The sequence below is a fragment of the Hippoglossus hippoglossus genome, chromosome 10 (genome assembly GCF_009819705.1).
Source record: "Hippoglossus hippoglossus isolate fHipHip1 chromosome 10, fHipHip1.pri, whole genome shotgun sequence".
In the NCBI taxonomy this organism is placed as follows: domain Eukaryota; kingdom Metazoa; phylum Chordata; class Actinopteri; order Pleuronectiformes; family Pleuronectidae; genus Hippoglossus; species Hippoglossus hippoglossus.
Window position 1 is genome coordinate 19,491,326 of NC_047160.1, and position 13,385 is coordinate 19,504,710.

The following is a 13,385-nucleotide window of genomic DNA, read 5'->3' on the forward strand; positions in this document are numbered from 1 at the left end:
GTCAGTGGTACCTGCTGGGTGGCAAGAGAAGTGCTTTGTTCCGCTGTTCCACACTCATACTGTAAACCAGCCCAGTCGTTTGTCTGGTGCTGTGTGCAACAAAGACCTTCGGTGCTGAGGACACAGCTGCCCTGCTGGCAGATGGAGTATTTTTACTTTGCTATAGAAAGGCTGAAGGTTGGAAAAGGTCAACACCTTAACTTCCTTTCTCCGCTGCGAAGCAGAGGGGGTGTCTGCCGTCTCATAATGTGCACGCTGCACTTTCTGCCAGATTGTGAGCCAATTAAAGGTTATCAGAGCTCAAATAATAGTCCTGCAGGGCGCCTCTCTAGATAGGACCCATCTTAATACTTTGCATATCCCCACCATCTTTTACTAGTGTCTGGGATCCAAGCAGTGGGGAGGAGGCAGACTACTGCGCAAGTTATTGTTGATGCCATGTGGGAAAGGACATATATATCATCACAAAGGTAAGTCTTTTATAGAATTATTGCTCCAAGGTAGGGAACACCTCGGACAATGCCCAAGGCTGGTTGGGAAAAATATCAAAAAATAACAATCTCACATACAACACTCGTGCACACAACACAGTGAATCTCTGTCAATATTATCCTGAAATCAAATCTTCTATTTGCAGCTCACTCCTAAGGTCTAAACCCTCTTCTACAGATATAAAACATAAACAAAAGATAATAAGACTGCAGCAATGGTTGACACGAGGACATTGCAAGAAATATTAGTGCAGATTGAGGCTTATGCAGCTCAATGATGCATCTTGCCCCGCTTTCAATTAATACCTTCTGAGACAAGGAAAACAAAAAAATAAAATAGGAGCAAAAACAAGTAGCCTTTAGGAGGCTCATCAATCACGGTTTAAGACAAAGGCAAAAGGAAAGGAGGGTGGAGTTGAGGAGACTCTGCCAAGTCTTGTCCTTCACCATCCATTATAAAAGGCTGAATAGGGTGGGGGGGTCTCTGTGGTCCACACGAGAATGAGCAGACTGACTTGTCCAAATTAAAAGACCATACCAAAATGGGGTTGCCAAGCTCCCAGCCAGACACCGCAAATTAAAAATTACACATTTTTCTTTTCACATGAACATGGACAAAGAGTCACTCTGTCACACACCCACACACACACACATTCCTCAGAGGATAAAAAATAAGCGTGTGTGTGTACAGATATAAGGGTGTGTGAGTGAGTGAGAGACAGTGAAAAAACTAACACACCACACTGAACATCAGTCTTACCTGGATGAGTGATTCGCTCAGTCTATCCTCGTCCACCTCCAGCACAATGTCCCGGATCTCTTCATAAGGCAGGCGGAACGAGCCCAAGAAAATTGCTGTTGTGATGGAGAGAGAAGAGAGTCATTTCCTCTCCTTTTTTTTATTAGACTGCAGGGTTCAAAGAGACATTTCAGCACTCATCGCTCCTCAGACAAAATGACCACAGACCTAACTTGTCACTTGGAAAAACTAATACACTTTTTGCCCCTCAACAGGATAGTTTGTGTCGCCCGGACGAAAACAAATGGGAAGGAAAACATCAACATTTACCCCAGACAGTGAGAGGTGCCACGGTAATACCACCCCTGCTTGATTCTGAATAAAAAATCAACAAAACACAAAATAACAATAAAAATAATAACATTAATGGTAAAAATAAGAATATATTAGCTGTACTTGTTAACGATAATGGTGTCATCTAGGGAAACTAAGTGGTTTTGTTTGGGCGGATGAGAAGCAGCACACTGAATTTGCCTGAGGGGACAGCCTCGTGGGTGTGTTAATCTCCAGGTGGGGTGTCTACAGTGGAAATTGGAGCTGATGGTGTATCCAGGTGGAAGTCACAGGTGGAGGTTTGGTAATGAGTTGGAGGAGACTCACTCAACAGCTGTTATACGGCTACAGCGCTGGGACCTGATGTCTGTATTTTGCGTGCAACAAAAGGAGGTTGGGAGTCTTTTCTCCTCCTTTTTAATTATCTGTAACTATGTTATCTATTCACTTACATGTAATGCCATTTATAATGTTTTTGACGTGTGGTGTAAAGTATGCTTGTATAACATTACATTTCATTTAGCTGACGCTTTTATCCAAAGCGATTTACAATAAGTGCATTCAACCATGAGGGTACAAACCCAGAACAACAAGAATATACAATTTGCTTCAAGAAAGCCAAACTGCAAAGTGCTATATGTAAGTGCCATATAAGTGCTACTAAATGTATATACTTATTTTGAATCCAAGGTGTAGTCGGAAGAGATGTGTCTTTAGTCTGCGGGGGAAGATGTGTAGACTTGCTGCTGTCCTGATGTCAATGGGGAGCTCGTTTAACCATTTGGGAGCCAGGACAGCAAAGAGTGGTGATATTGTTGAGGTGGGAGGTTTGACCATGTCCTGGATGTAGGCTGGGCCCAATACGTTTGCAGCACGGTACGCAAGTACTAATGTTTGGAAACGGATGCGGGCAGCCACTGGTAACCAGTGAAGGGAGCGGAGGGGCGGAGTAGTGTGAGTGAACTTAGGTTAAAGACCAGTCGAGCTGCTGCATTCTGGATGAGAAGGGGACGTATTCCCTTAATGTTGTGCAGCCTGTATCTACATGAAACTGGTTGTTACAGTAATGTTGGCAGTAAGGAAGAGTTGCTTCTATTAACTAAACTTTAAACGTTCCTGGCTTTAATGTTTCAGCTTTTTATGTTAGTGACTGAGAACTGCAGGATGAAGGGGACGTTTATACCATATAATAAAAAAATAAATCGCCAACAAACCACACTATGTTGTTGACGTTCATTTATTTATAAATGTACCCCATTGGTTTTACTGCATCTTTACTGAGCTACATTACTATCTAATGGAAGTTCCTTCCATTCTCGTTTGTTGTTTTAGTGCTGTGTTCCTTATCGTCTCTTGTTGTCCAACTTTTGTTGCCATCTAGCAGAAGAATCTTTACCTTTCTAGTTGCTCTGTGCCACTGTGGAGTGCGGTCAGCCTGCACCTGTTTGGTAATTTTACTAGCTGTGTGCTAGTCTAACTGTAGCAAAAATACAAGTTGTCCAAGTAAAGGTAGATTTTTGCAGCACAATGCAAGTTTGGTGCAGTGGTTTTCCATAGCTGCAGCTTTAACATCTAAACACTTTTGTTTTTTTGAAGACTACTGTGACAATTAATCCTTATTCCCTTTTTCCAAAATTCCAAAAATGGCAAATTGTTGTTCTACTATTATGAAAACAGGCTACAAATGAGCTGATGATTCAAATGAGTTATGGTTGTTCTTGGTTTGAGGTCTGCACTCAATGCACAGTGCACTCTAAATAAATCAAGAAGTGCGTTGTCATTAAGTACTGAGTTATTGTTGCTGTACCCAGCTCCGTGTTCCTCCACAGCTTGGATCACATAATTGCATCTTTTCTTTTTACCCAGACATCTTACTCTTTTCTTTTATTCACAACATGGTGTGTCAACTTATACAGAAAAACATTTTTTTTTATATAATGTTTCAACCCTTTGCTTTAATAACAAAGTGAAATGGGTCACGGAATTGTTCTCATTGTAGGATTATAGTCAAAATAGATCTCACTGGGTAATAATATGTGTAGGCCCATGTCTTATGTCGGCATTTTCTCTTAATTCAGGTCTTAGCCAGGAGTCAAATGCTCACCTGCAGCCTATTGTAAAAGCTACAGGTAGGGGCAGACAGATGGACAGATGGCAGACAGGATTTATTAGATGTATGAATAACCACTGTACCATGAATACTTAAAGTGACACTGACATCACCATCATTCACGTTGCTCCACTACCCACTGAACCTTCCATACCACGACACATGAAAGGGAGTTTACAGGTTTCTGCAGCAGCCAGTGAATATGATCTACGATGCTGATGTGTCTCAGCGACTCTGGGAAACTGTGTAGGACAACATGCGTCCCGCCCCTCGCCGTTCTGGAAGTGAGATTTTCTGCACTTATTTCTGCTTCATGACAAATTCAAAGCCCATCTGCTCAGGCGGTAATCAAAGATGGCAGAGACACCTATCAACATCCTGGCAGCCCGTAAACGAGTGCGGTGACATGCGCACACTGGCACATTCGGAAATGTGCAAACACACACACAGACGCTTCTATGTGTCATCCTTATGTTCATGCCACATGCCCCTTTCTGACATCAGACCCCAATATTTTGCCTGATGAACTCATTCATCCGCCCTCTGTTCATGGAAGATAATGTATCAGCAGCACACAGGATGGAAATTGGTTTGGAGGCACACATAACTGTTGGTGTTTCTCTGATTTACATGCATCCCCCTGCTTATTTTAACATTTTGGTTTGCTTCCAGTTCTCACCCACAGTATACAGCACCACCTATAAACACACTCAGTTTACAGTGTGCACTGTGCCACTGCATACCCTTCTCCATGTCCTTTAAGGAAGACAGGGAGGAGAGACATGGACAAACAAAGGGGCTCGCGTAGGGGTTGCACGGAGGGCGACCTGTAATCTCAGCAGTTGACATGCATATTTCATGAGGTGTCATCATCTACATTGTATCTCTGAGGTAATGTGTATCAAGGCTGAGGATAAAAACCCCAACGAGCTGGGAAAACAATAAGAAATGCTCTACCCACCAATTAACACAACACTGCCAGCAGTCACTCTGCTTTTTTTTTTTTTTTTTGTGTGTTTTGAATTCAAACAAACATTTCATGGGCTTGAAATCAAGGGGATTCATACTGAGGTGCCAAGGCTGAGCTGTTTGTGGAAATTTGAGGCAGAAGGCCTGAAATTAGCCCGGCATATAAAACCATCCCATCACCATACTAAAATAAAGAGAAGCTGGTGGTTCAGGTAATAATCCAGCATTCACTAGACATTTAGTTCACTTCTGCTTCTAGGGATTAAAATCCCCTACATGCAGCTTTAGTGCTCGGTTCTGATAGAAATTTGCTTTACACATGATTACAGACAAGGAGCCTGAACACAGTCTATATGCACTTGTGGCGACTGCTAAACAACTGCCAAGAAAACATTTCCCCAAAGGACTTAGCAAAATACTATCAACGTTAAGGGCTTTCTACTGTTTGTTTCCCACAAACAGCTTTGTTGATCTGTTTTTGTGGGGGTATGAAAAGGCCTGGAGTGGCATGGACAACAACACTGACATTTCTGATATAAAAGGTCGTAGTTAGAGAGAGTATGAAGTAATGGTGTTAAAGGTGTGGTTATCTGCCAGGAAATGTCAGCTGTGTAAAATGTAACTGTAGATACTTACAAAGATTCTGTGCTGTCTTTGCGTCCAAGATGCGAAGCTCTTTCACCTTTTTCTTGAATTGAGGCGTCTTGTCGTCAGTTTCATCCTTCGTGTCTTTTTTCACTACAGGGGGAAAAGCAACATTTTCACAATTAAACATTTTCAACAACTGAACATCAGGTTATTTAATCACAATCTCACACTGGCTGCTTTCAGTTGTGTAAAAAAATAAGGATTTAAATGACATTCAAAAATATTTATTCATCATTTGCTACAACAAGGTGAAATAAACAATTTGCATGCATTAGAATGCAAATACATTTATGCATGTTAAAACAGGAGCTGACGGGCCAAGATGGGTAAGACAGCAACAGATGGCATAAACCAATTAAACACCATAGTTTCCATACAGGCCAACTTGAATATTTTGGTTCAATATCACTCTTCTCTTAATAAACGACAAAAACAAAACAGCTACTATCAACAATCTAACAGGGATGCATCCTACAATTAGTACAATAATTTGAGTAACGCACAGAATTGGACATATCACAGTGTAAAAGGAAAATTCATGCTGTGTCTTATAAAATATGTTATACTCCTTGTGTCCAGACCTACACTGGTGAGACTGCTACACATGTGATTTAACATAAAGCCGATGAAAGAGAGATGTGATGGATGACAGCCTCCTTCATCATCACACTGACACTACATGATGTGCAATATCATCAGATGCAGCATCAGAGCACGCTCCTTTAGATACATTTCCCCTCTTCATTTGTTTGTGTGCGCCAACATTTCTGTCATGGTGACAAGTGGGTAGATGGCTGATAGGAGCAGCTCCCTCCCTTAGGCCATGTCTGTCAACTTGCTCGAGGCCAAGGAGATAATTGTGTTACCCCCCAGAATCTCAATCTCCATTAAATGCTCAGTGTGTAGAATTTAGTGACATTTAGTGGTGAAGTTGCATGTGGCAGCTGAACACCCCCCACATCACCCTCCCCTTCCCAACAAAGACAAATGGTGGTTTCACTTTCAGTTGTCAAGTAGGTGTTTAGTTTGTCCAGTTTGGACGACTGTAAAAACATGGCGGCCTCCATAGGGTGGACCCACTCCTGATGTAAATATATAACAATCATAAGTATTTAAATATAAAAGGCCCATTCTAGGGTAAATAAAACAACAATTTGTACACTTTGAATGATTAAACACTGGTGAAAACACAACTAGGATTATTTTACAATCAATTTTCTTCCAATAGATCCTTTTCCCCTAAAAAGCTTACACACTGAACTTCTAAGTCTCTGTTACGTGACTGAACACAACAGACAAATTGGTCTGAATGAAGAGAACTATGTTTTCATAATGAAGACATTATTAGGTCCAACCCCATGTCATCATGTATAACTCTTTATCTGTACTTATACATGAACATGTACAGACAAAGTACTGAGAGTAGGTGAATGAGGTAGCAGAATGGGAGAGAGTTGGATTTTCTACACAAAGAAACAATAAAAAGCAGCAAAATTAAATTAAACAAAGAGTTCCTCAGCCCCTTCTGTCTCCTCCCAATGGCTCTGGAGAGGCAGCTCGCTTTGTTGCTAATCATCACAACTGCTCTGTTTAACTCAAGGTGGGAGTCTCCCAGGAAATGTAGAACAAACAATCTGCTCCCATAGCGCTGGCTTGCATATTTGAAGAAACAATCAAAGAGGCAACATCTCCTGGGCACCCACAAGAAGCACTGCTGAAGGCACCTGCCTAACTCAAGTGCTTGCTGTCAACACATGTCATCAGGGAGGCAGTTGTTTACTGTATTAAGAAGTGCTAAAATGGTGTTAAGTATGAACCGATGCTACACAGAGTATTATGTTTTGATTTTCTGTCAACATCAGAGGAGGTTTCTTTAGAAACAAACAGAACTCTGCACTCTAACTTAAAAGTCTACTCGTGAGCATGAAACACAACAGGCAGATTTAACTTTGGACTCGGTGGAGCTCAGAGATGCTCATTGGCCAAAGACTTTATTTGTTGAGGGAACATTTGTGATTGAAATTGACAATTAAAATGAAGTTGCACTAAATTTAAAATGAGTAATTACGAAGGAAAAAATGCAGAGTAAGGAAGCAAGGAAGGAAGGAAGGAAGATGTCAGATGCTTCCTCTGAGCAGTGCATGTGGACTGATGGGCCCTTGAGGAACTGCCCCTTTCATACGAGAGAGAATGACTATAGATGGCATATTTCAATCAAATGGACTGCCACAACACTAAAGCTTTTTTTATTTCTAACATCTCCAAATAGTTGCCGGTTACTAGAGACTACATGCACCACATGGCACCGGACTTAGGGCAACTTACATTTTGATCAAAGATTCAGTCTTTGTCTTTTGTACGTGTGCAGGACGCATGCCCATCTATTTTTTTTCTGCCAAGAAAGCTTAACCTGTCTAACAATGTAGACCATACAGCTGATCAAAGTGCTCGCCAAAATTAACGTGTTTACTTCTTGTCCAGCGGCTAAAATATAATACTCTGACAACAATGCCATCCCTCTTGGACAGATTTATATTTGTTAATGGAATCTCCCAAGCCTTCACACTGAGAAGAGCCATTTGTGATGAGTAGAGTGGGGAGGTTGTTTTTTTTTTGGCAGCTTCTTGGTTTTTCTGAGCCATTGTGAAAATTATGACTTAAAGTCACATCAGATAGAAAAAACTAATGTCCTTTATGAAACATGTTTTGTTGACTTTGAAAGGTTACACATGACGTATCCTTTATGTGATACTGTGACAGAGTAATACAAATATCCATTCACTTTAATTTTCAATCTGACTGATGACAGGTTGTCAGATTAATTGAAAGAATCTGTCTCTGTTCGACACAGGTGTATGCAATTTCATAAGACCTTTCCTAAATTGCTTAGCCACATATCAAACATTGGGGGATTCTCAGATTTGCAGAATTGTAGCAGCACTTTTCTGGATGGCAGTGGGGAAAGATAAATGGTCTAGGCTTCTTTCCAATCCATCAGTCTTCCTGACTGAACCACTGCAAAACAGCACTTATAGAGACAGTGGAAGAAGCCAAAGAAAAAAAGCCTCAGCAAAAAAGTTGAATAAATGACCGTGAACTTTGAATTTTATCAAAGTATGACTAGAACTAGGTTTTCCACACAAATTTCAGGATCCATTCTTTATAACAAATCTTCCCCAAAAGAATGTGATGATGAATGATTTGAATTTTGTAAAGTTTTGTAAAAATGAGACACTGCTTTTAGAATATGATACAACAGTCAAGAGATTATCCAAAGCAGAGATTTCTGCTCATGCCATGGGACACTAGCCCGGAGAAGTGTTGCAGTGAAGGGAAATTTTAGAAAGCAGAAGAAATTTGAAGGCAGAAGTTGAAATGGTCTGCTGCAGTTGCTGAAAAGAGATAAGGTGATTTATACCAGCGAGACCACTCCCTACCTCCTCCAAACTGTGAAGACTGGGCCACTTGACCTGGTTTAAATCATATCAAGTTCTCCAAAGCCTTTCAATAAAGACAACACCGGAGACCAAACACATAATTACTTAAATTATTCAAGGTCTCCTTTAGCCTTTTTTGGAATGGTTGGAGACAAATGCAATTCTTCTGTGTCAGGTTGTCTTACAGGCTATTAATTGTTGCTGAATTAAACAAGGGGCCAGTAATGTAAGTAATTTTCAGGAAACCTCAGTTCATGAAAGACTGGAACAATCTGTTGAACTATTAACAATGACTTCTAAGCTTTGCACCCACTGTGAAATGCAGAATTCAACTTCCACATAGCTGATTCTTGGGCCAGGTGGTCCTCTATAGGAAATTATAAGGTCAAATGCATTTAACTTGATAATTGGCCACGCAAGGTTGAGAAGAGACAAGCACCTATGATTTGTAAATCGTTAGTATTTCACAATGATTTATTGTATATATTAACTTACGGGGGTGAGGAACTTTGAGATGAATGTCAAGGAGGAAGTGTTTCAAAATCATGTTTTAACAAAACACATGAAGATTCACCAGAGCCAACATAAACTACATGAAGAGAAGTCTCTGGTGAGAATACACATTCCATTAACTGAGGGGGAGTGGATGCTTGCTTCATGCCAAAAGGAGTCACCAAACTGATAGAGCTCTCATTGGAAAAATACATGAATGTTTGAGCAAAACACAGATTGGCTTATTAATGATGACCTTGCAACTATGTTAAGCCTTCTCTGTGGGCTTGGACTGAGGTATACCCTCGGAAGCGCTGTGATAAAAAGAGTTCTCCAACACTTGGACATCCAGTCTGTTTGCTGGCCCAGAATCACTATGCTGGTTGCCTTCCATGCGATATCTCCCTCAAGACGTTCATAAAACCCTGGGCATTACAAAGCTAAACACTACCACATGTTCACTTCCGGACACAGACTATCCGACTGAGCCCCGCTACCAGACACCATAAATGCGGGGGCCTTGAAAAGAAATAAGAGAAACTGCAGATGACAGGTCTTCAACAAACATATTTAAAGGCAAAGGAACACAGAGTGGAACAGACAATGTGGAGTCTGGTCCTCTACGAGGCAATTTATTCCCTCAAATGTGCAATCTGCCTGCAAACATGTGCCCTGTCCTCCATCTCAGGGACTCACAATGAGGATTGAGCTGCTGGAGAGCTGCCAGCCAGTCTAAAGGAGATGGGTTCTGAGGAAGAAAATCACTGGCCTTGCCTGATCCACAGAAATACCAGTTCCACAGATGTGTTTATGTTGCATATATAAATGTCTTATGTTGCATTATTAAATATTTTTTTAAATAGGTGTTGAATATATATTAAAGGTAACTGAATGGGTACTTTTGGAAGATGTAGACAGAGGTGCTGTTCAACTGCAGTATACAAAGGTGTGCATCTTTTCTTTAGCCCATCCTCATTGATTTGAAGGGGCTGGTAATAATAATAGAGACGACTGTCGACAAAACACCATGAAGTTCAGCAGCAGCACAAATTACAGCCTGAAAAACTGTCCAAGTTTAATATACACCTCTTCAATAGAGTTTCAACAAAAAGTAAACATTCGTAATGATTGTGAATGTTTGTAGGGGGAAGAGTGACAAGAATTGGATGTATTGCTACAACCCACAGACTAATGTAAGTGTACCAGGAGTCTGCTTATGGTTTTTCGTTGACATATGCTGGCTTATGCGATCGTGAATTCATCTTCCTGGATAGATTGTCCTCATTCTGCTCCATTCCCAGGCACCTGACAGAGGACATTTTTGTGAGACAGACCTGAACTCTGGAACGATTGCAACCAGGTGCTCCATCCTCACAATGGGCCCACTCATTGTGAATTGGAAGTGTGCACATTATTTGGCCGCACCAACTCAATCATAGACCTCCATCCACCCTGCTCTACGTATTTGGCTCCCTGCGACTTCGCCATCTTCTCCAAAATGAAATTCAAGCTGAATGAGATTGCGATCCAATGAGATCCAGCGCGTGTCACAGATGGTGTTCGACGCTCTCGCGGATCAGGACTTCCAGGGAGCATTCCAAGTGTGGCAGAAGTGCTGGAAGGGATATATTGCCACACAAGGTGGCTACTTTGAAGGGGATGGAATCATAACTTAAATCAGATACGGTTTTTACTCGTTAGAAGTGAAGTCTGTGAACTTTGTGATTGCAGCTTGTATATATAGATGTTATGTTTGCACGTGTGTGTGAATGTGTGGACATGTGTGTTCTTAATCCTTTGAAATTGAGTATCTCTACATATTAACTCATAGTGAACCATAGGAATTGCTAAACATCTCATGGCATGATAATGAATTGTGAGAGGGCAAAGAGGCCCAGTCATTGCTGGAATAATGAGTGAGACCTCCAACAATACAGAGCACACTACAGATCTGAACGCACCACTTGCCCAGTGAAATCCAGCTAGTGACCAATTTCTCCCGTAGACTAAGGCTAAACAGAGGTTGCTTTCTCAACCCCAAAGACAATTTGCAGGGGCAGATACACACAACTCCATCCATTCCTCCTGCTATCATAGTTCTCAGAAGCATACTCCCACACACAAGTCCCTCTCACTTACAGACATTCATATTTGTCTTCACTTTCAGTTTTAAATCAGCAGTGATTGTGTGTCCAAAGACAGAAAACATTATGTTTACTTATTTGGTTTCTATAACTAAACATGTGCTCTTCTCTCATAGCAATGACACATCAACTTCAAGTTATTTGAATAAGTTATTGGGTTTGATAGTATATTAACCTTGACAGTGCCAAAGTATTTTTTTTTATTTTATCTTTTTTAGAAATACTTCTCAGCTCAAGGTGAACCATTAGATTGGAGCTGCAGTTGGGGGAAGAGATGGAGCTCTCAACCATGCAATCATCATCATCCCTAATGATAACAGGGAGTGGGGGAAGTGGCTGATAATGATAATGATGATGGAAACTGTGGATAGTGTGGTAAGTATGAGTGCATGCACACTCGTGTGTGTCAAAACACAGTCCCAAAAATATGGATGCACCTGTTTAGTTTTTAGGCTTTCTAGTTTCTGTCCCACCACCGAAACCATCTGGTTCTGGTTATCTAAGATGTCTAAATAAAAGGTGTGTATTCGGAGCAGGATGTGTCCTGCAGAGTGACACTGTGACCCGTGGGCCAGTAATGTTTTCAGTATGCAGGGAGAGGCTCAGCCCACGGTGGAAATTTCACAGCTGGACCTGGAACAGGGCCCAGTAAGAAAAACTCCTACTCTTCTAATTGAAACAACACAGATCTCCCTTAGTGACCCACTTCCCAGTTTCTATTCCAAGAGGAGAGTGGAAGGACTCCTACAGATGATAAATGCTTTCTATGGAAATTATAAGAATCTGTAAAATAAGAAGAATCAAAGCAGTATTGTGTGGGTTAATGTGATAATATATGCTTATTATTCAGTTAATGGATTTAATTAGGATTTTTTTCTTGTAAATGTAAACCCTGACATATGTACTGTCTAAATGTCTAAATCAACAGCCAATATCCATTAGATCTTTTTACAGTTAAGTTTTTGTATTGATTACAGGAGATGGAATGATGCTGCAGTGTCTCTCCTGGGTCACAAATCTGCCATCACAACAACATAGAACAAATGAGTCCAAAACAAACCAATGTTGAACACGTGATAAATCCCACGAAGCAACGACTCTGAGCATTGACACTGATATGGATCTTGGTATAGCAATTCAACAAGTGCCTTTAATCTGCCCACATCTACACATGACTGTTGTTCTCTCTCTCTCTCTCTCAGAGGCAGGGAGTGTGGGAAGGCTCTGACTCTGCCTCTTAAATTGGTCATGGAGACATGCTCCTGGGGGCAGTGAATGGACTGAGCTTGACAGCCAATCAGTTTGAGGAAACTATTCACTGGTTGTGTCAAAACAGCTCGTTGTGACCCAATGCGCTTGAGCACTGGTGAAAAGGCATAAGCTGATGGTCCAAATGGCTGCCCCTGGCGTCCGCTAAGACCCAGGCATGCTGTCCACCTTAAGCATTCAGCAGACAACGCAGACGCTGGGCTTGTGTCACTGTGAGGGAATGAAGAACAGAGATTTGAAGCTAAGGCTGTTCCTTGGACAGCTGGCAGGATTACTGATGTCCCCATGGTCTCTATTACCTCTCCAACATCGGGCTACATGGGACCAAGCCCAGAGAGAACCCCCCCGACACATGGTGAAAGAGGATTTTTAAAGCCTGTGCACCTATACTGCTGATCACCTGTTAGATATTGCATATATGTGTCTGTTGGCTGTCTCGGTAAAAGTTACATGAAAATGACGTTTCACCCCCTTGGTTTCACAGATACACGTCTAGCCTTGTAGCCAGGCTATTCCAAACGCCCCTTGGTTTACAATGAACTGGATTTTTCCTTATTCCAAGTCAACATTCTTATGCTACACTGTAGAACAATGCATTTTTTTTTCTTCAACACATGGGTAAAATAGGACAAAATATCTCCTGGATGCGATTTATACGTGTCTGCTACACAAGAAAAAAATGCTTGGCTTTTGTCTGTGCAGTGACTGTCCTACTTTGGAGCGTGTTCGACAAGGTTTGCATTTTGTTCATTT

At 41.3% G+C, this 13,385-nt stretch overlaps 1 protein-coding gene across 7 annotated transcripts in view; it reads right to left on the reverse strand.

Annotated features, from left to right (window-relative positions):
• Positions 1-13,385, reverse strand: part of diaph2 (diaphanous-related formin 2) — a 337,820-nt gene that overhangs the window by 143,841 nt on the left and 180,594 nt on the right. For all 7 annotated transcript variants that reach the window (XM_034597177.1, XM_034597173.1, XM_034597175.1 and 4 more), the window contains 2 exons: positions 5,279-5,380; positions 1,252-1,346 (listed from right to left, as the gene is read on the reverse strand). In XM_034597177.1, the coding sequence (XP_034453068.1) occupies positions 1,252-1,346; positions 5,279-5,380 (197 nt within the window). The remainder of the gene's footprint in view (positions 1-1,251; positions 1,347-5,278; positions 5,381-13,385) is intronic.